Below are 21,269 nucleotides of genomic sequence, written 5' to 3' on the forward strand. Positions count from 1 at the left end.
CAAACGTACAAAATTAGCAGGGGATCAAATACTTTTTTTCCCTCACTATACGTACATACATACATGCATGCGTACATATGCACACACATACATATGTACATACATGCGTACATACATATGTACATACGTACATGAAGATGTTTGACGCCGGCACGTCGCAATGTACCACAACCGACAATAACGCGATAAGATATCAAGTTTGTAAAAAAAAAATGTCATCTAATTACAGCTTTAACTCAAAGCTGACGTCTGCTGACGTGGGTGTAGACATTTACGACCTCATCGGACCGTTTAGTTGCTCAGAGGCATCAATGGAAGTCCTGCATTCTGCTCACGTTTTGAAATGGCAACGCAAAACGTTATGCACAGTCGTCAGATTTAGATAGGTAAGTGCACTGCGTTGCTTTTTTTTCTTATTGAAAGCATTTTCACGTGAGCCAGGCTTCTCCACTCACCATTTGACTTTTCACTGTCAGCTGGCTTCATCTGAATTGGGTGGTGCATCTGCGTGGGATGGGAACACAAAACGCAAGATTCTGCCATTAGTCATCGATCCCGCGCACACCACCAGGACCAGCACCGTCAGAAGGGCCGATTATATATTAAAAAAGAGCCACAGGAGGCGAGATGTTAACTACCTCGCCTGGTATACAGAAGGTCGTGGGTTCGACCCCGACCCCGACGCCTGCTGCTGTATATTTAGAGTTTGCACGTCTTGCCTGTAGTCGCGTGGATTTTTCTCCGGGTCCTCCGTTTTTTTCCCCTCCACATTTGGAATCGACTTCACGCGTTTAGAGAATTTGGCTGCTATACATTTCCACGCGATAAGGCGCTTCATTGAGCTATCATTTGTGGTAGCCAGGTCGCTTCTGAAAATGCGCTGTATATCTCAGTGTGCCTTACTTGGTTAAAATAAAAATGAAAAACTGTATAAAACTTTTCAGTTTTAGTTTTTAAAGGGTAACACGGCATACGAGACGATGTTTGGACCATTACCACGGCCAGCTGCCTCTGTCTAACCAAAAAACGATGCTAACACACGGGCACCGAGCGCTATGTTTTGTTTTGCCGAGTCAACAAAGTGGAGGCCCAGTTCAGGTTCAGATAACTAATTGTCGCGGCTGTGATGCATGGCCAGGAATAGAGCACTGGCTGCAGGCTCGACTAATGACCACGGCACTGCTCCTCATATCCCTGAGCTCATAAGCACGCTCATATTAATGACAGCAACACACACAGGCGCACAGAAGAAGAAAAAAAAAAACCTCCAAGATGTGTTTAGCAATTGGACTGTAGGGACACAAGTGCCCTTAGTGAGCACCAACGAAGATTTGTGCGAAGGCGCGTCAGAGCGATGTGGCCAACACCACACGCTTGGCCGCATTTGTCTCCCCAGGGGGCGATGTTTACACAAAGAGCGCAAGATTTTAAGTTTTCGTGACTGCAAGGATCCATATTCTTTGGTTATTTCGGTAAAGTCACGTAGGTGAAAAAAATAAAATAAATTAAATCACGACGTTTCGATTGCAACACAAGCAATCATCATCAGCAAGAAATATTTTTTTTACTGAAGATTTCTTGCTGTGGTTGTCACACCTGATGATGATTGCTTGTGTTGCAATCGAAACGTCGTGATTTTTTTTTTCCACCTACGTGACTTTACCGAAAGAACCAAAGAATATCAAGAGCGCAAGTGCCCATTTAAGGTTGAGTCGACCTAGGGGAAGTTCACGAGGAGTTCAGTGTCGATTTAACATTTGATGGCAATCTTCGTCTGGGAATAAAATTCGCATTGATTTTATCACAGCACCGTGCACGAACCACTGCAACCAAACACAAACAAAGAGACAGGATCCCCCGAATAGCTTAAACAGACTTTTGGGGGCAAGCGCTATTCGCGAGCACCTAATAAGGCCGGCACGGCACACGAGGTTGTGGGTGGCCAGCACTATGCCCGGCTGCCTTTGTCTCCCCGGTGGCGATGTTTGCACACCGAAGTAGGTACTCATTTTGAGGTTGAGTCGAGAAAACACACACACACACTCGTATGTATGTATGCATGCATATAGGCCCATGTTTCGTCTGGACAGAACAAAGGTCAGGAGGGTCAAGTGAATCCATTGCATTTCCCCCAGTGCTGATTCTCACTAGATCGTAGTCTAACTGGCCTTCCTGTAAGCATCGTTGTTAGCGCTGGCAATGTGGTGGTTGCTGTTGTTTGTAATGTATTTGGCGATTACATTGCTTCTAGTTAAAAAAAAATTAAGTTGTTGTAATTGCTGGCAAAGCCTTTATAAGTCACCGGTTACAATTGCTGTTGGTTTGTTACCGTTCTTGTAATTGTTGTTAAATAGTCGAAGGGCACAATTCACGAAAATCCACAGTTTGAGATTATTATAATTTTTCTCCAGAAATTCTGCTGGCAGGAATGGGTAGGGTGCCTCTCCACACCGAAACCCGGCCGACAAGCTAAGGATAGGACCAAGAGCATTTTGTGGTGGGGTGCGAAGACATCGCGACAGAATTCCCACCCATGGCGAGAGCGAACCAATCAGGATCTAATCTCTCTGATTCAAATACAAAAGGGCAAAATGGGACCGTTTTTGCCTATAAGACAATGCATATATGATCAGAGCATGTTTGTTTGCATGTTCACCACAAGTACTGTGTGTGTGGTTAATGCAAACCTTGATTCCTTGCAAACAGTTTCTATTTGGGGTTTGAACATCTTAATACCTCTTTTATTTCCAGAGAGGGTAAATCCTAATCTTATTTTTTCAAACAAAATACAAAGATCCCTGTATAGCCTGACACACATACATACGTACGTACACAAACGTGTGCGAATTATTCTGCAAAGCCATGGACAACCTTGCTCAACACTTAACTCGGCAGCAATCGTCGTAACGACACTCCAAGTTCAAACAATGTCAACGGCAACAGAAATGAGCCAGATTCATGGATGAATTGGATTGAAAACGAATTTCCAGTTTGAAAACGAATTTCTTGAGAACTGCTTTTTGTGTTATAGTTTGTTGTCCTTCGCCCGCAACTCCGATTAGCACGGTTGGCTACGTACTGTAGGAAAAAAGTTCAATATCTATACATAATCATCATCTTCATCACTATCGTGCGGGTGGGCTAATCCCACCATGACTGACCTCATTCCAGTAGTATTTACGAGAGTCTGGCAGACAGTATTTTTAAACTGCACTTTCTGAGTCATCGTGCTCAATCCGCACTCCCTTAATTTCCCAAGACCACGGGGAGTTCACATCGTAGGGGATTCCACCTCCAATATCATCCAGAATCTTGGTACAAAAGTTGCAGAAGGATGTCTCAAAGTCTCTGTCCCAACTCTGCTCTAAACCTTCGACCCATCATTGCAAAAACGGCATCTGGTGAACTGCTAAATGCAGAGGAGCCAACAATGATTCATGTCAGCATGTACGTTGAACTTCTCTCGCACCGTATGTAGCCAACGGAGTTGCGGGCGAAGGACAACAAACTAAACACAAAAAGCAGTTCTCAAGAAATTAGTTTTCAATCTAGAAATTCGTTTTCAAGTGAGAAATTAATCTAATTCATCCATGAATTTGGCTCATTTCTGTTGCCGTTGACATTGTTAGAATTTGGAGTGTCGTTACGATTATTGCTGCAGCTGCTGCTGGTGCTGGTGCCAGTTGTGGTGACGGAAAGGCAAAGGCGCTCACCCCAGGGAGAGTCTTGATGTTGTGCAGGGCATTTTGGGCGTCCAATGCCGACTTGCGGGTGTAAAAGGTCACGAAACAGCAGCCTGCCCGGCACACCGACCCAACGCACGCACGCATTCACGCTCCGCCCAAAAAAAACACAAGAGCCATCGGCCGCCAGGCACGCGGGGTGAAACGTTGTATGTACGTTGAACTTCTTTCGCACACCGTACGAAGCCAACCGTGCTAATCGGAGGTGCGGGGGGGAAGGACAGCAAACTGCAAACACAAAAAGCAGCGATAAAGAAATGAGTTTTCAATCGACATTGATAAGCGCATAGCTCCGGCGGCTTCCTCATACTATCACGCCGGACAACACGCGACACAACCCGGCGTTGACGCTACGCCCACGATGATGTAACTGCAACTAAAGATGCTACGAAGCAATGCAAACATTCCCGCCAAGCCCTTAAATAACGCAGGGCCTAGATACAGCAGCAGCAGCAGCGCTCGCTGGGCCCGCTCTCGCATCCCCCTCCCACCCCGTCCGCGTTGTTTGGACCTCTGCTCTGCGGGGGGTTCTGTGTGCGGTCGCGCAGGACGTTGATCTCGTAGACGGGGCCAAACGACTCGAACATCTCCTTGAGCTCCTTCTCGCTCCAGGCGCGAGGCACCTGCCCCACGAACATCTTGATGGCGTCCGGGTCCGGCTGCTCCATGTGCTCCAAGCTCCCGTTCATCGTGGACTTGTTGAGGCTGCTCTTGCTGCGTGCAACAAACAAAGACGATAAATAGATCTCACCCACCGCCCACCCCCCCCCCACCCTTATAGCCTGCAACAGACTTTTTTTAGTTGACCTGCAGAGTCGCCGACTTGTCCCCCTTCACATGTAAATTTATCGAACCGTGACCACGTTTGACACCCATTGCTCCCGCCCAAAATCAAAAGAAATGATCACTTGTGCCCATGGCCACACGACCGTGCCTTACCACGTAGGACGTCTCTGCTAGGAGACCAGCACTTTATCGTTTCGCATGCTTTATTTTAATTGTTATTAATCTCGAATTCTTGATGGTGGCTACACCCATTGACGTTTGCATTTTATTGTCTAGAACAGCACCATCTGATCCCCTTTCCCTTTCCACCCTTTGGGGAGTGTGTTGTAGCCGTTACCACCATTCCCTTTCCACCCTTTGAGCAATGTGTTGTAGCCGTTACCACCTTTGCCCTACATTTTTTTATCATGTATTTCTAAAATGATGTACGCAGCTGCGGCATGTCGGCTGCTCTGACTCACTTATGTGTGAGAGTGTGAATAAACGATTTATATTATAAGTGCTCTTAGCGAGCGCATGCGATGGCCGGCACGGTACACGAGGGGTTGGGTGGCCGGTACCACACCCTACCACCCTTATCCCCCCACCCCCCCTGGTACGGTGTGTGATGCTTACACACACCGTACCAGGGATTCATTTCACGCTGAATTGACCTAGGGGAGGCCCAGGACCGGTTCAGATCATCGTCACTGGTGATGGCCGTGAGCGGGAATCGAACTCGGGTCGCTGGGTTCGGAGGGCGGTGCACTGACCGCTGAACAACCGCTCCCCGACACACAAACAGAAACACATAGACGCACACATAATGTGAAAGAGAGACATTAGTACATTGTTTTTTGACCATGCTTCTATGTAGAACAAGGACTGGTGAGACAATTCAAGACTCAGTGAGAAGAGGTGAGGCAGTGGCGTAGCTCTTGAGTGTGCCGGCGGTACAAGGGCACCAGGGCCCTCGGGACAAAGTGGCAATGGTATGAAGGAAATTAGACGGGGACAGGGTGATGTTTTTTTTTATTGAAAACTCACTACTTCAGAACGGATTTTTGTTGTCCTTCCCCCGCACCTCCGATTGGCTACGTACGGTGTGAAAGAAGTTCAACACGCGTACACGCAATTAATTCCTTGCACCAGGGCCAACGCTACGCTGCTGAGGTGAGTGGAGAGATGCGGGTGGTGTGCAAGGGAGTGGAGAGGTGGAAAGGTTTACTGACAGAACCGGGTGTTTTTAATGTTGAGCAGCGAGGTATGGAAATGCACTTGTGCAAAAGGAACTCTTTCCCACAAATAACTACACCACCCCCCCCCCCCACAGAAACATTCACTCACATTATATGCCAATGTGCTGCCCCAGCATGGAGGCTACAGCACTGCAATCTGGTGGGACGTGGGCCCTCTGTTTGGCGCAACGGGGCCTTCGTCACGGACTTGTTGCTGAATGATGACAATTATGGGAAATTGACGGCAGCTCACACAATAAGAACCGTTCATCGAAGTCAATCTCATCCCTGGGACACAGCATGGCTTTTACTCTGGCTCCAGTTGTTTCCAACCCCTTTTGCGACACTTGGGCCACTGTCAAACCTTCAAAACATTTCCACGGACCAGCGCACAGCAAAGAAAAATATATGTGTTTTGTGACAATTAAATAAATCGTGTTCTATAACGGTTACGTGGCTTTGCGGGACCACCAGTGTGTCCAGAGACCACACGTTTGGAACCACTGCCTGGAAGACTCATACGAGCAGTACCGTATATATTCGCTCGCCGAAAGATGACTTGGCGATTCCTTTACGTAATAAGACATTACATTCCTTGTGCAAGGTCGTGCAAGGGGCCTCTGACATGAATACCTAAGACGTTGTGATGGGTCGCTTTGGCCTAGGGCCGTAGCCAGCCAAAAGCCCTGACCGGCGATCAACTCTCGCCCGTGCCTCTCATCCATTGCTCCACCCATGTGACGCATCACTCTTCATTTCTTAATGCCCACCACCCCGCGTGCAGAGGGAACCCAAATGAAAACGACTCTGCGCTCAGCTTGCTAACGGCACCAGTTGTCATGCTGGGCAAAACACAAAGCGAATCTCTTAACTGGACCGTGAAACAACGTCGAGACGTAATAATGCAACAACATGCCCGTGGCCTGTCATGGGTATTACCCAATAACAAGTGCACGTACACAAGCAACAGCTTAATATTCCCCAAGGCTGTGCCTGCGTTTAGCAAAAAAAAAAACGCAAGCAACAGATTGGATTTATAAAGGAACACTTTACGACGCAGGCAATTCCAAGCCGTCGCTATCTATTTTTCTACGCGGCTTCGGGGGACCGGGTTATCAGTGTGCACTTGAGCATACTATGAGCGGTGAATCACAGCTCGTGTCCCATCGCATGTTATACAATGCCTGGGGCTTAATCAAAATATCAGTCCAATAGATGGGAGTGTACATAAATGTGTTAAGCGTCTGTATCATTCCAACATTTTAAGTACAGTACTGCGCGTACTGGACAAGTTGTACTCCACGTGCTATGGTTAACTTTGTGGGCTGTAAATGACGTGCAAAAAGTATTACAGGGAGACGCACTGGCACAGTGGCTAACATACTGCATGACGTATGAACCCCGTGACCCGAGTTATTATTCTCAGCCATGGCTAATATCAATAGCGATTGATATCTAAAACGGGATTTTGCATCCCCTTCACCATCCCCCCTCCCCCGCCGTTCCTCCACTGATCAGCATGGGGAAGTATGGTCAACAACCCCCATTGACTGACACATCACCCTCGCAGCGGCTTTTGGCCGCTCATTAAACAAAGACGGTCACTGCACCGCGCGCTTTCAGGTGCGATTCTGCGGCCCTCTGGAACGCTCTTCCACCCGATATTAGGAAGGCACTGGAGCTGTGCACTTTTAAATCGTCTACATTTAAAATGCACTTTTTTTAGAAGTGCTTTTTTGTGTTTAGTTTGTTTTCCTTCCCCCGTACCTCTGATTTAGCGCAGTTGGCTACGTACGACGCGAAAAAAGTTCAACGTACGTACGTGCGTACAAGACGGGCGAGCGTGGCCTGGGCGAAAAATCCCAGGCAATGCCCCATTACGATTCCCTACATGCATCATCCGGCGTCTTGGATAGATTGTGACTGCTGCTGCTGCTGATTAAAAAATTAGAACCCTCAACGTAGTATGCACTGAGCTGATCTATGCGGTCATGCGGTCAACGAACACTTGAGCAACTCAGACGCGTTGTTGATATCGCTTGCGCGATAGCGATGCTGTTGGCACCGTGACACGCGGGGGTTTCGACAATCCTCGCTCCACGGGGTAGGGTCCTCACCTTTCCGTTTTGCCAGATCCAGATAAGGCTCAAGTTTAGGGGAGGTTTTGTGGGCGGTGGCAGCAGAATGCTGAGCGGTGCGCTGTGGGATGCCAGGCCAAACGTACAATGCGTGCCGTCCAAATTCACAGTGGACGTTAAATATCCCGCGGTGTCATTTGAAGAAGGTGGAGGCCACTGTGCTGACTTTAAAGTCCAAACTCCTCAAATGTTTTTAATTACTCGAAAAAGACTTCATTGAGAAAGGCATGGGTCAATCGTTGTCCCCCGCCCCCCCTCTGTACTGTAAACATTTGCAAGGCTTTCCTGGAAACGCGTCTTGAGACTCAGTGAGTCTCAAGACGTGTTTCACTATTTCCCGCACCTCCGATGAGAACGGTTGGCGACATACGATGCATATGTACAAGAGGGGCGGCCATTGCCTGGGCAAAAATCCCAGGCAATGCCCGATTATGATTCCCTAATCATGGAGCTGTGCACCATAAATAAGTTTGCACCACCACCACCACAACAGCATATGGTGTGAATAATTTGGAATCTTTGCACAATGTTTGGGGGGATTTTATTATAAATTCTAATGCTATTACAGGCATGGGCAAAGGCAGCGAAGAGTCCATCTGAGTGCCCTCCTCGATAAATAAATAAAACAAGTTTTAGTTTTAATAGGTACACCACCACGCACGTGAGGAATCCAGGAAACAACCCCGAAACGACCACTGCAGAACTACCCACCTGAGCCCCACGAGTTTCTATTCGCCGTCAACAATTGTGTCGTACAACCGACCCGAATGTCTGGAGAACACGTCTCGAAGCGATCCGCAAATTCCAATGAACGGAGTGCAATTGGAAAGCTTTCTGCTACGCGGTTTACGCAAATTGGGCTAACATTACGGCAACAAAAAAATTGTACCTTCCTCTTCTGCTCAGCCCTTAAAATGCCGACCCACGCTGCCACTTACAATAAGCCTGTTACATGATGCTGCGAGATTTCAAAATCATACAATAGCTAGGCATGCGCTGTTTTTTTTTGGGGGGGGGGGGCACACGGGGGGGCCGGGATGCCAGGGGTAGGGGGGGGGGGGCTGTTTCCGAATCTCAACGGGCTTCCCGCTACATCGTATAAACCGAGGAGTGCCTAGGGTCAGCCGAGTTGATGACCTGCGAACATGGACGATGATTATATAATGGCTGGCGTAGTGATGACCGCGACACTGCTGCTGTCAGTCACGAGGCAGGCAAAGAGTTCCGTATCGGCAGCCGTGGGCAAGACCACGGCGCTCCAGTCCAGGAGAAACCCCAAACGCCTCTTAACGACGGTGATTGGTTCCCACGAAAGCGGTCGTTAAGTGATTTTGGTCGTTAAGCGAGTATAGGGAGTGATTTTGATCGTTAAGCGAGTATAGGGAGTACACGGTAAAGGCTTAATTCGTTCCGATAGCATTGAAAGTTACCCCTTTTTCACCCAAAAAACGTACCTTATAATATTCAAACAATGGATATCAATTCATAAAGATGCTAACGACATCATGGACACATACTATTAAAAGAAACATTGTTGATCAATGTATTAAAATTTACTCTACCCACAACAGCCCATTGTTAACAGGGGAATCGTCGGTAAGCGAACCAATTGGAGGCCTGTCGCTCAGCGATTAGTCGCTAACTGGGGTGGGTCGAAAAGAGGGGTTCTATTCTACAATACACTGTTGTACACTACTATACACTACACTACTATACACTACACTACTATACACTACACTATACAGTACACTATACACTACACTATTGTACACTACTATACACTACACTACTATACACTACACTATACAGTACACTATACACTACACTATTGTACACTACTATACACTACACTACTATACACTACACTATTGTACACTACTATACACTACACTACTATACACTACACTATACAGTACACTATACACTACACTATTGTACACTGCTATACACTACACTACTATACACTACACTATACAGTACACTATACACTACACTATTGTACACTACTATACACTACAATACTATACACTACACTATACAGTACACTATACACTACATATTGGGCTCTATGGAGGCCCGTCTTTATGTGATCAGTCGTTAACTGGGGGTGGTCATTAAGAGGGCTTCTGCTGTACTCTGATCGCTGGTCTCACACTCCTCCCCTCCCGCGTGCTCTCTTCGTCCCAGCAACCAAGGTTTCCTGTTGACGCCCCCAGTCAATCTTCACCCCGTTCAAGTCCAGACTCAAGAGCTTGATTTTCTGCCCTCTGGTCGTCTGTTCCTCTACAAATTACGGCGACTGATTTTGTACCGCGCCTTTCAATTCGGTCGCATTCAGACGCAGCTGCTTTTGGCTGAGCCATCGAACAAAGGAGGTCTCACTGCACCGCGCGCTTTCAGATGCGCTTCCGCGGCCGTCTGGAACGCTCTTGCTTCCGATATTAGGAAGCCATTGGAGCTATGCACTTTTAAATCTAGATTGAAAACTAATTTCTTTAGAACTGCTCTCTGTGTTTAGTTTGTTGTCCTACTCCCGGCACCTCTGATTAGGACGGTTGGCTCCGTATGGTGGGTAAGAAGTTAAACATACATACGACTTCATATTGTATTGTACTATATGTGGGTCCAACCCCCAGTTGTCAAAATCGAAGCAGAGTGCAGATATAACGCCACTGCTTCTCCACTCTACGTTAATAAACCATCCTCACTCATGCGACACAGGAGAAACGCATACACGCGCACGCACGCACACACACTCACACGCATTCACACGCACGCGAACATAAAAAAAAATTGGGACACAGCCACTCGGGGTATATTTAGTTCCTAAGATGCAGCGACAAATGATACACGGAGCATCAATCAGACGGCGGTATTGGTTGCAAAGACCTGAAAACTAAACTTGTGAGGAGCAGCAACAGCAGAAGCAGCAGCATTAGGGTAGGGCCTAGGGGACAGCATGACCTCTTGCCCAGGTCGAACTTGGGGCTGACGGAGTACCTCGTGAGATCAGGTGATGGGAGCCACAGCTGCTTCCAGCTTATAACCCATTCAGCACCTCCACTTTGCTGTAAGGGCACCAGGGTGGCTAGGAGATGGTAACTACCTCGCCTGGTATACAGGAGGTCATGGGTTTGACTGCCTGCTGTATATTTGGAGTTTGGGGTGTCTCTCTTCCCCTGGGTCACGTGGATTATTCTCCGGGTGCTCTCATTTATCCCCCCCCCCCCCACGCTTAGAATCACGCGTTTAGACGACTTGGCTGCAATGAATCTCCACGTGATAAGCCACTTCGGTGAGCTATCGTTTGTGATAGCCAGGTCGCTTCTGGAAAAGAGCTATATAGATCATTGGGCCCTTGGTAAAATAAATATAGTTACGTTTTAGTAATGGATAGAGTTTTAAAACCTCTTATACGGTTAAAGACTCCCACTTTTGCAAACTTTCACCAGAACACAAATCGCAGTCGACTGAAGATGCCTCGCTCATCCGCTCCAGCGTCGTCTGCTGGGGGAGCCGTGCGCAGCCGATGATTTAACCGCCGGTTCGGACCGTAACGCTGGGGGCCCCGTGCCCCGACACAAACGGCAGTCGTGGCCCCTAACTTAAGTTGGTCTGACGATGACAATAAAGTAAATCGTATCTGCAACGGTTCCTTCGATTTGGGGATCACCAGCGTGTCCAGGGACCACATGTTTGGAACCACTGCCTGGAAGACTCATACGAGCAGTCATGTATAATCGCTCGTCGCAAGATGACTCGGTAATTTCTTTACGCAATAAGACATTACATTCCTTGTGTAAGGTCGTGCAAGGGGCCTGTGACATGCATATGAATGGAATGAATCACCCCTATAGCCCGCGATGAATGTTCTATTAACATCAGTAACTCTTGATAGTCTGCTAGTGTATGATGTTGGACTTGAAGTGCTTTTGCACGTGAGGGTGTTTGGCTTCACGCAACTTTGCGAGATCGCGCAGCGGATGACGATGACGACGATGATCATAATCGTGTATGTTTGTTTGTTGAACCTCTGTCGCACGGTACATAGCCAACCGTGCTAATCGGAGGTGCGGCAATTGCATGAGCGAAGCCTGAACAGAGACTCATTCGCGCGGATGGACACAGGGAGGCCGATAGGATCCAAAATGAACTGAAATTGTCCATAACTTAGAGTACGGGCACGATCAGTGCCTCCACAGTGACAGCATGAATGGGCTGCAGTGCAGCGCAGTACACCTTTTTATCTGTTCTTCCTATTGTCCGTGTCTCCACACAGATAGTCCTTTCATCCCTAGCACTTATCAGCGCTCACCCACGGATACGATTTTAATGAATTCTACGAAAATCTGCAGCGAGGACGAATAACCCACAAGAAGTGGCAACCTCGTCCTCTCATCTGCGTTCCGTCCACGCTTCTTCACGTGGATGAGAGAAAGATGATGCACGGATAAGGGTGGTAAATAGAATATGCCAATGGGCAATGGCTCGAACCGCACCCCCCCCCCACTTCCCCCTATCCGATAAGTGGGTACGAGGAGGTCTGGTGTATTTGGAAAAAAGATGAGCAGAGATTTGCGCTGCTACTGCACACGGAAAAAAGAGGAGAGTGAGGCCGATAAGATAAAACAACAACGGCTCAGAGAATCCACTCTGTAGGACATTAATCGATGAATAAAGCGCTATATTATTGGGTCATTCGGTAAAGTCACGTAGATGTTTTCTTTGAACCATTCTACGTGACTTTACCGTTGAAAGACCCAAGAATATGAATCCCTGCAGTCACGAGAGCTTCAAGTCAAGATTTAATAAAGCGCTAATTAAACTACGCAATTTAAATGTTTAAGGCTCAGCCACCTCCTCCAGCTGTAGCATCTGCTTTGTGGAACGGTGACATTAACAGCATCTCTGCACCTGTGACTCTAAAAAAAAAACAATCACGCTCAATTGCAACGCCAAGATGCATCCGTCTCAATAACGAGGGAGAACGATGGCACACATCCTCCATAGCACCGCGTGCTGACGTGGACCACTGCTCTGTGTTTGAGAAAAATGGCCGGGATGCTGCAGCTGGGCCACAGTAAATATCTGACGGAGCCCGTAACGGGATTTCGTTGTAGGGACGCCACGGTGAACGGACTCCTCCGTTGGTCTCGCAGAGGGTTGCAGGCGCGCTCTTGAATTAGACGGGACGAGCTCGCGGAATCATTTATCTCCTACGTTTTGGACTCTTATCGCTAATTGTTTCCTCCCCACTGTGCTTATCAGTCACGGCTTGAGGTGAAGAGACATCCTACTGGCACCCCTTAAGTTAGCACAGCGTAACACCACATCATGGCGTCTCTTTAATAGGCCTCTCTCTCACTGGTAGTATAGCCACCCCCCCATCCCAGGCCCCCCTCCCATGTCCGCCTTTCACCCCTCCTCTTCGTAGCCAGTGGTTATGTCACTGTATCAAGTCATGGTGTCTCTTGAGTAGGTCCCTCTCACCACAAAGGCAGACGAGCCATCGAACAAAGACGGTCATTTACATCGCGGGCTCTCAGATGCGCTTCTGCGGCCGTCTGGAATGCTCTTCCTTCCCAAATTAAGAAGCCACTTTGCCCCCCCCCCCCCGCCCACACCTCCAATTAGCACGGCTGGCTACGTACGGTGCGAAAGGGGTTCAACATAAATGCAATATCCCCTCCATGTAAATAGTCACGTTTCCGCAACGCTTTCATTTGATGTCCGTGCACGCACACGCCACACGCCTTTAATTGAGATGGCTGGAAAAATACAAATTAAGTCAATAGCCAAAGCTGACACCCGGCCTCGAAGGTGCACTCACACACCGTGCCCCCCACCATCTGGCTCCAGGTCTTGCGCTGGCTCGCCGACCCCAGGGTGCCACTCCACAATGCCTGTTTCGGTGGCCAGCCCTCCTCCATCCCGCACAAGTGTTATACGCACACCACGGCGCCTCCGCTTCCCGATTATAATCTATAACGCTGCAGTTCATTGCGACGTCTGTATGTTATTTGAAAGATGACCAAATTGCTTAGCCTATCCTGCCGTGCCATTCCGAAGCATGCACTTGCATTCAAAGCTCAAAGGTCAGCTTTCTTAATGCCAACAGACAATGCCAAGTTATAGGCCGGCATTTTGAAGAGCAAGGATTAAACCTCTAAATAATCTTCCAGAGATGGGAGTGGGGGAGGGGGGTGGTAGGTCAAATGATATCTCAAACAACATTAATACGATGGTTTTGGTATACTATGGTATATTACTCTTTGGTTCTATTCGGTAAAGTCACGTAGGTAAAAAATAAAACAACAAAAATCACGACGTTTCGGCCACAACACAAGTGGCCTTCATCAGGTGAAGGGACCGTGCTGTCACGAAGACAGCATTGGAATGGTATATTGATAAATGGCCGAGGCCATCATACTTTCGACTTGAGAACCTGCTTTTCACAATAATGATTACAGGCAGATATGCACGTCTCCGTCAAAATGGAAAGTTAAAAGACACACGCCACAGCGGTGCGACTGTGGCCATGCAACCAAAACGATGGACCATAGAGTAAGCCCACTGCAGTCTGCGCTCCTTCAACAGAGCAGGAGGAAGAGCAAAACCACAGGGACTCTCTCCTGAAGCCCTCTCATGGCGAGCAGACTTGGACAGCTTATATGGCGTCTTTCATCATTTAATCTTAAGGCGCTTTATATCAATGGCAATGGAGGGGAAGGGGTAAACAGTGGCCATAAAGAGAAATGTTTTTGAGCGGAACAAAAGTGAACCAGGCTCCCTGACAGCCTTCGGCAGTGAGTTCCGCAGTCCAGGTGCCACGGAAGCAAAGGGCCCGATCATACCATGGACTTCAGCTTCGTTCTGGGGATGCAGAGGCGATCGGGGTCAACCGACCTCAAGAGTTCTTGTTGGAACGTAGGGGGTGAGAAATCATTCAAGGCCTTCGAATGTGTGGAGGACCTAGAATCACAGGGGTCGGTGGTGGCCCGGAATTTGATGACAGTTGATGAGATGGCTCTCAGTGTGCAGCCATTACGAGCCACCCCGACACCCAGCTGCTTCTGCTAAGCATTGAGCAAACGAAACCAGAACAACGGCTCACTGAGATTTAAAATAAATTAGAAACGCGATGACTTTTAAAAGATCCATTCTCAAAATTGCAATCAGGGGGTGGGGGTGGGGCTGAATGGCTGCGATATTGCCCCGGTCTATCTGTGCGCGACTTGTGCTCCGAGGATCACATTCGCTTTAGGAGTTTCGATGCCGACGTCCCACGGCTTCACACAATCAAAGGGGTTTAAATCCAGGGCATGGGGGATCACGAACGAGGGGGGGGGGGGATCCTGCAGGCTCCTAGGGAGCTGAGGGGGGCATCATCAGAAGACCCCGTAAAGGTTAAGGGGGGCCACAAGGGGTTCGCAAATTGACAAGCGGCTCTGCAACGGCAAAAAGGGGGGGGGGGTCTGTGCTGGATACACAGAGGAGCACCCCGCTGATACTCAGGCCTCAGCCGGTTTGGCTTCCACCAACAGTGTATTAACGGCGGTAATGTTATTGATTAATCTGGTATCTTTCATGAGGGTTTCTGCCTAGAAACGTCTGGCCAATTTCCTTCCATAGCACTATTGCGAATACGACTTGAGTACTCTGAACGTGGGAGGAAAGAGTATCGGGAGAAAATTCACGCATACAAGGTCACAACACACAAAGCCACTTGCTGTACTGCGCCACCTTTTGACCATTCCACGGCCAAGTGGGTTTGAGGTTCACAAATATCAGCAGCCACGGCGGCGATGACAAAAACAATCCACGACCATCACCGCGAGCTGTGTCAGCGGTGACGACTGTGGTAACCAAGGCGGTGACCCATTGTCATATCTGCAACCATCATTGTCCCCCATCATCACAATCACTGGTAACAGAACACACGTGGTCTTTCACTGCCTTCGTAGCCTTGATATCATCTGCACACCCCGAGGATAATCATGTCATTTGAGCACCCATCCGTGGTTCTTTCCTGTCATCTGTGCAATCACGGATGGTTGTAAGGCTGATCCGCTAATAAACGGGAAGAACCGCTAATCAGCCAGACCCCGCGGATATTAGAAGTTGTGGATCACTGGGCCACTGATATTGGGTTTAACGATACAGTAATGGGATCGGTGAGATTTTGGTAGTGGTTGTGAAGGTCTTTAAGTCCAAAATATGGTCAAAAATCATATATTTTTTATCAGACCGGTGAAAACAACAATAAAAAAGTGTACGTTGAAATATCACAAATCAATATTGGTTAAAAAAAAATCAAGTGTTAAAAAGCAGTGTAAAGTAAACAAATATAAATGTAATCTCAAAGTGCTGGTAAACCTTTAAAAAAAAGTTTATTTCATTTAATTTAAAAAGAAATATTATACACGTGAAAAACTTGACCCACATGGCAATGCAACAGCGATGGTGGCCAGAACAACATTTTTTACCCTCGTTAGGTTATGTTTGCACCTCAAAAAAGACAGAGACCAATTCCACTTAGGCCCTGCCTTCAAGATCATAACGGAGGCACACATTCCATACACGCGTGCCGTGAAAAAAATGTTTGCACGGCAAAGCTTAATGACCTGCTTGCTGCAGATGTTGCGTAACACGCGGCGGGTCCCTGTAAACCTGAACACTCGCACCAGGGGAATGCGCACGTGCTCTTGGAGGGAGGTGTTCTCAATTAGCGCGCCTCAAAGCCGTGACAATTCCCGCTGTGTGCGGAGGGTAAAAAAAACACATTCTCCAACCGAATAACTTTACATCTAGAATTGAGCCAGAAGTAGACCCGGATCCTCGCGGAAACGGCAGAAGGGCGACTAAGAAGGGATGTCAAAAAAAGCGTAAACAGGCACCCATGTTGCTTCACTGCCTCCAGTTTTCGACCGGTGGCTTAAGCCCTGGGTACCGCTCTTCTCGTGGCTAACGAAGCCCCCGCCGAGCCTGCAAGGACACGGTCGATTTTGTTTTTACTCTACTCACGCTGCACGGCCTTAAACATCTTCCACCTCGGTGCACGTCACTTGATAAATGTGTCCCCCTGCAGAAGAAGCGGCGAGACTCTAAAGATTCGGGGTAGGTGGGTGGGTGGGGGTGGGGGGCATTTGCGTTTACGGCTAACAGCTGTTTTGGCAGCATCGCTCGCGCCCGGCCGCTATTTTTAAACCGTCAGGAATACCGAGGGGTCAGCGCGCGCGTCAATAACCGCGCTGTGGGCGCGCGCCGCTCGGAAGCCTTTAATGAAGCGGCCTGCCGCGCTCGCTGCCAATTAACAAAGTGGCGCATATTGACCGGATAATTGGCGCGACGGCCGTTAGTGGCGACGGGGAGGCGGTCCCACAATCGTGGGAGGACGGCGAATGAAAAACGAACGCACCGGCGCAGCCGAGGCGGCAAGGTCAAAGTGAGCGGGGGGACGTTCGCGGCGGGCAAAAGTTCGCGAGAGACGAAAATCGCTCGCGCGAGAGAGAGAGAGAGGGAGCGAGCGCGAGAGAGAGAGAGCGAACGATAGTTATAGAGCGGGGATTCTCAAGCTTTTTGGGAAAGAGGATCCCTTTGGCAGTCTGCAGACCCCCTGCAGGCCCCTTACCCTTTCAGAGACCTTCCTAATGTGGCCTCAAGGGGGTCTCTTCTCTGCACCCTCTCAATTGTGAGCCCTTGGTGGTGAGAACAAAAGCGGGACATACAGCAGGAGGAGATGTTGGACAGACGGATGGTGCCGTTCGGTGTAACGGTTAGCGCACGAGGCTTGCAGTTTCCTGGATCGATCTTCCGACGCGGCAGTTTAAACAATGGGCATGTTTCTTCAATTCCCTGCCTCCCACCCCCCCATGCCTCTGTCCAACCAGCAGTGTAAATGGGCACGACCTGCAGTTAATTCATTGGCAGGCCACGTGTGGTGGGGTAAAGTGTGTGGGTAATCCTATCTCTTACAAGACGTGGAAGAGTAGGCCAAAAATACCCCCATGGGGGGGCTTCCTTCTGCCAGCAGAGGCATGAGCAGGCAATTAGCACGGTTGGCTATATGTACGGTGCGAATGAGGCTTTTTCCCTTCCTTTATATATTTTTTTGCTATGGGTTTTTAATTGTATTTGTTGTTGGAGTGTTGTTATCACTCGCCTGCATGCTTGTATTCGGTTTTTACTGGGTTTTTGTTTTACTTTGTACAATTTACTTCTGTTTTTACCTTTTCGCAGTGCCGTATGACGTCCGGGTAAAAGGTTCTTTGCAAGCATAAATTATTATGGTTATTAATTATTAATTGCAGAATGGCACCTTTATTTTTTACTTCAGTTTTACCGCCTTTTTTTCTTGTAATCCAGTTGCCAAAATACAAAATATATTGGACTTTAAGTCAACTCTCATACAAACACACACTCTGTAATCCTAAATGCATGTCTAAAAACACATCACCCCTTATAATAATTCTAACCCTGACCATAATGCACAAGAACTGTTGTCGAGACTAACAGCAGAGTGGCAGCCAAAGAAGAAGGATTCGATAAAACAAACTCGCGGAAAAATGTACCCTACCCGTACGTGTTCAATTAATTAATATAAACACATTCAGCTAAATCATGGGACCTCCTTCGCCAGTACCAAAATATGAGAATAGGTTTTTCCCCTTTTTTTCTGGCAACAAAACAAGTGTTAAGATGTTAAAACACCAAACTAAAACCTTTTACAAGGAATCATGTCTGTATTAACCACAATACTTGTGGTCAGAATGCAAACAAAAAAACATACTCTGATAATATATGCATTGTCTTTGAAATTGATTGGTCTACACCAAAGACAGCTTTCATTTGGAGCCTCGTCTCAAAAGGTGTTAGACCAGAGGACACCAAAAGGTGACCACAAGTATTGTGGTTAATGCAGACATGATTCCTTGTAAAAGGTTTCAGTTTGGTGTTCAGCTAAGTTCCTGAATGCTGGGCACGGAGATGGAGTGCTAATGTGTATAGCGTGTGTTGGTGAGCACCGTATCATTAGAGATGGACGTTTGCATCGCGAGACCCCGGGAGATGGCTCTGGCTTTTGGAGGCTTTCATCGATGATGACGATGATGATGGCGGCGGCTGGCGTTGGCGGCTGGTGGTAACGGTGCCTACGAATGCAAATATTTCACACTAACCCCAACCACCTAAACTCGTTCAACGGAAATCCTGGACGCTGACCCATAGCTGCCTACCGTTAATTTCCTACGGCCACGAAGCGTAGCTCAACACACTTGCGGGGTGTTAGGGCACCGGGGAGGGGGGGGGGGGGTCCTGGCTATTTACGGAGCCCTGTGCCCATCTCAACGAATAAAAAAAAACCTTGTGGGAGCAAAGTGCTCAGGCAAGCAGGGGCAGCGAAACCTGAGCCAAAGCGGGGGGGGGGGGGGGGGTTGGGGGGGTGACACGCCCACAATTGGTACACGGGGTCCACACTGGCGGAGATCTCTGCGGAGATCTCCGCCAGTGTGGACCTCGACGTCTGAGTGTTGGGGCAAGTCCTGTTAGCGAGCACCTCTTAAGGATGGCACGACGCACGAGGGAGGGGGGGGGATGTGGGCAGCCTTTCAAGAGCTGATGTTTACAGACTGCACCAGGTACTGAATTTAGTCGACCTAGGGGAGGCCCAGGATCGGTTCAGATATTCACCATCGATGTTGTTAGCCTTGAGCGGTAATCAAACTCGGGTCACCAGATCTGTAGCGCGATTGCGCTAACCACTACACTACCACTGGCCACATGCACGCATGCTCATGCGCGCGCGTATGCAAACGTGAAGGTTCCTTTTTGCCGCAGCTAGCACAGACCGCAGGGGTGCCGTACTGCTCACGATGTGGTGGACAGATCAAGGCCTCGCTTAGCCGGCTATCTTTCGTCTACATCTGCGCAGATGTGAATTATAATCAGTCCACTCGAACGTGGTCCTCGGTTGAGGTTATGTCAACGTAGGCAAGGAGGATGCTGCCGTGATGAGATGGCGACGCTGGACTTGCAATCCACCGGAGTTCATCGGTTCAATCTCCCGCTGCGGCATTTGACACAATGGCACACATCTCGTAGATTCCCAAACTGCCTCTGGTTCACCCAGCAGTTTAAATGGGCACGACACAATTAGTGGAATTAACAGGTTGCATGTGTTGGACTACAACGTGGGCACATATTCCCACCTCCTTCCAAGACGTCTTAGCCTGCGTGTAAGTTGTCGGCCAAACTACCCATTTGGAGGGACTCGATAGAGCTTCCTCTCACGGAGGCCCTGATGCCAGCAGTGGCGTGAGCCAGCAATTTCAGTGCTGCACCTCTCTCACGGACTGAAATATCTTACATCCAGCTGCATGGCACTGAGGGACGCCATTATGGCGAGATGTTGACTACCTCGCCTGGTATGCAGGAGGTCGTGGGTTCGATCCCTACCCTGACGCCTGCTGCCGCTGCTGCTGTATATTTGGAGTTTGCACGTGTCTCTCCCCGTGGTCGGGTGGATTTTTCTCAAGACTCCCCCTGGTTTTTCTCTCCACATTTAGAATCAACAAGAAGCGTTCAGAATATCTGGCCTGCTATAAATTTCCACGCGATAAGCCACTTCGTTGAGCTATCGTTTGAGGCCAGGTCGAGGTCGCTTCTGAAAAAGAGCTATCAAGCTCAGTGGGCCTTACCTGGTAAAATAAAAAAACACATAGTAAAATAATAAGAATGGGTAGATGTACCGATCGCGTATGCAGGGTCAAGAAAGGAATCAGGCTCTCTAGGATCGTATCGTGTACAGTATTTGCCTCGTGTATTTTTACCCTCCCCCCCCCGCCGTTTCTCCTTTGCCAAATAAATGTGTCTCAATGGGCTCACATCGGATTACGGCGTTGATTGACTGATAATGGCGCGTGTTAATAACGACCGCGGCAGCGTTAAGACACACGCACACAAAGACACCTACAGTGACTCAATACAACCGACTCACATGCCAAATAACATAAACCAACAATGGATCCACACACCGACATAGAATTATAGACTGGTCCACAGGCACACAAGACACACAATGACCAACACTGACATTAACGTAGAAATATACTGACGCGCAACACGCAGGCTATTATTATTCGGGCATGTGCCTGTTAGCGAGCAGCTATGAAGGCCGACAAGGCGTACGGGATGGTGTGGCCGGTACCATGCCCGGCCACCTTCAATGTTTACACACGACACCAGCTACTCATTTTAGGCTGTGCAGACCTAGGGGAGGCCCAGGACCGGTTCAGATAATCGTCACTGGTGTTGTCCCTGAGACAGAATTGAACTCGGACCTCCGGATTCGTAGCGCACTACGCTAGCCACGACACTGCCGCTTCCCA

General features: G+C 48.5%; 1 protein-coding gene across 6 annotated transcripts in view; it reads right to left on the reverse strand.

The window, feature by feature from the left end:
- Nucleotides 1-21,269, reverse strand: part of CELF2 (CUGBP Elav-like family member 2) — a 177,531-nt gene that overhangs the window by 50,786 nt on the left and 105,476 nt on the right. For all 6 annotated transcript variants that reach the window (XM_032971816.2, XM_032971807.2, XM_076073068.1 and 3 more), the window contains 3 exons: nt 4,255-4,457; nt 3,714-3,796; nt 456-504 (listed from right to left, as the gene is read on the reverse strand). In XM_032971816.2, coding sequence (XP_032827707.1) covers nt 456-504; nt 3,714-3,796; nt 4,255-4,432 — 310 coding nt within the window. In that variant the 5' untranslated portion in view covers nt 4,433-4,457. The remainder of the gene's footprint in view (nt 1-455; nt 505-3,713; nt 3,797-4,254; nt 4,458-21,269) is intronic.

This window comes from Petromyzon marinus, chromosome 3, assembly GCF_048934315.1.
Source record: "Petromyzon marinus isolate PM22_M1 ecotype Great Lakes invasive population chromosome 3, UKy_Petmar_22M1.pri1.0, whole genome shotgun sequence".
In the NCBI taxonomy this organism is placed as follows: domain Eukaryota; kingdom Metazoa; phylum Chordata; class Hyperoartia; order Petromyzontiformes; family Petromyzontidae; genus Petromyzon; species Petromyzon marinus.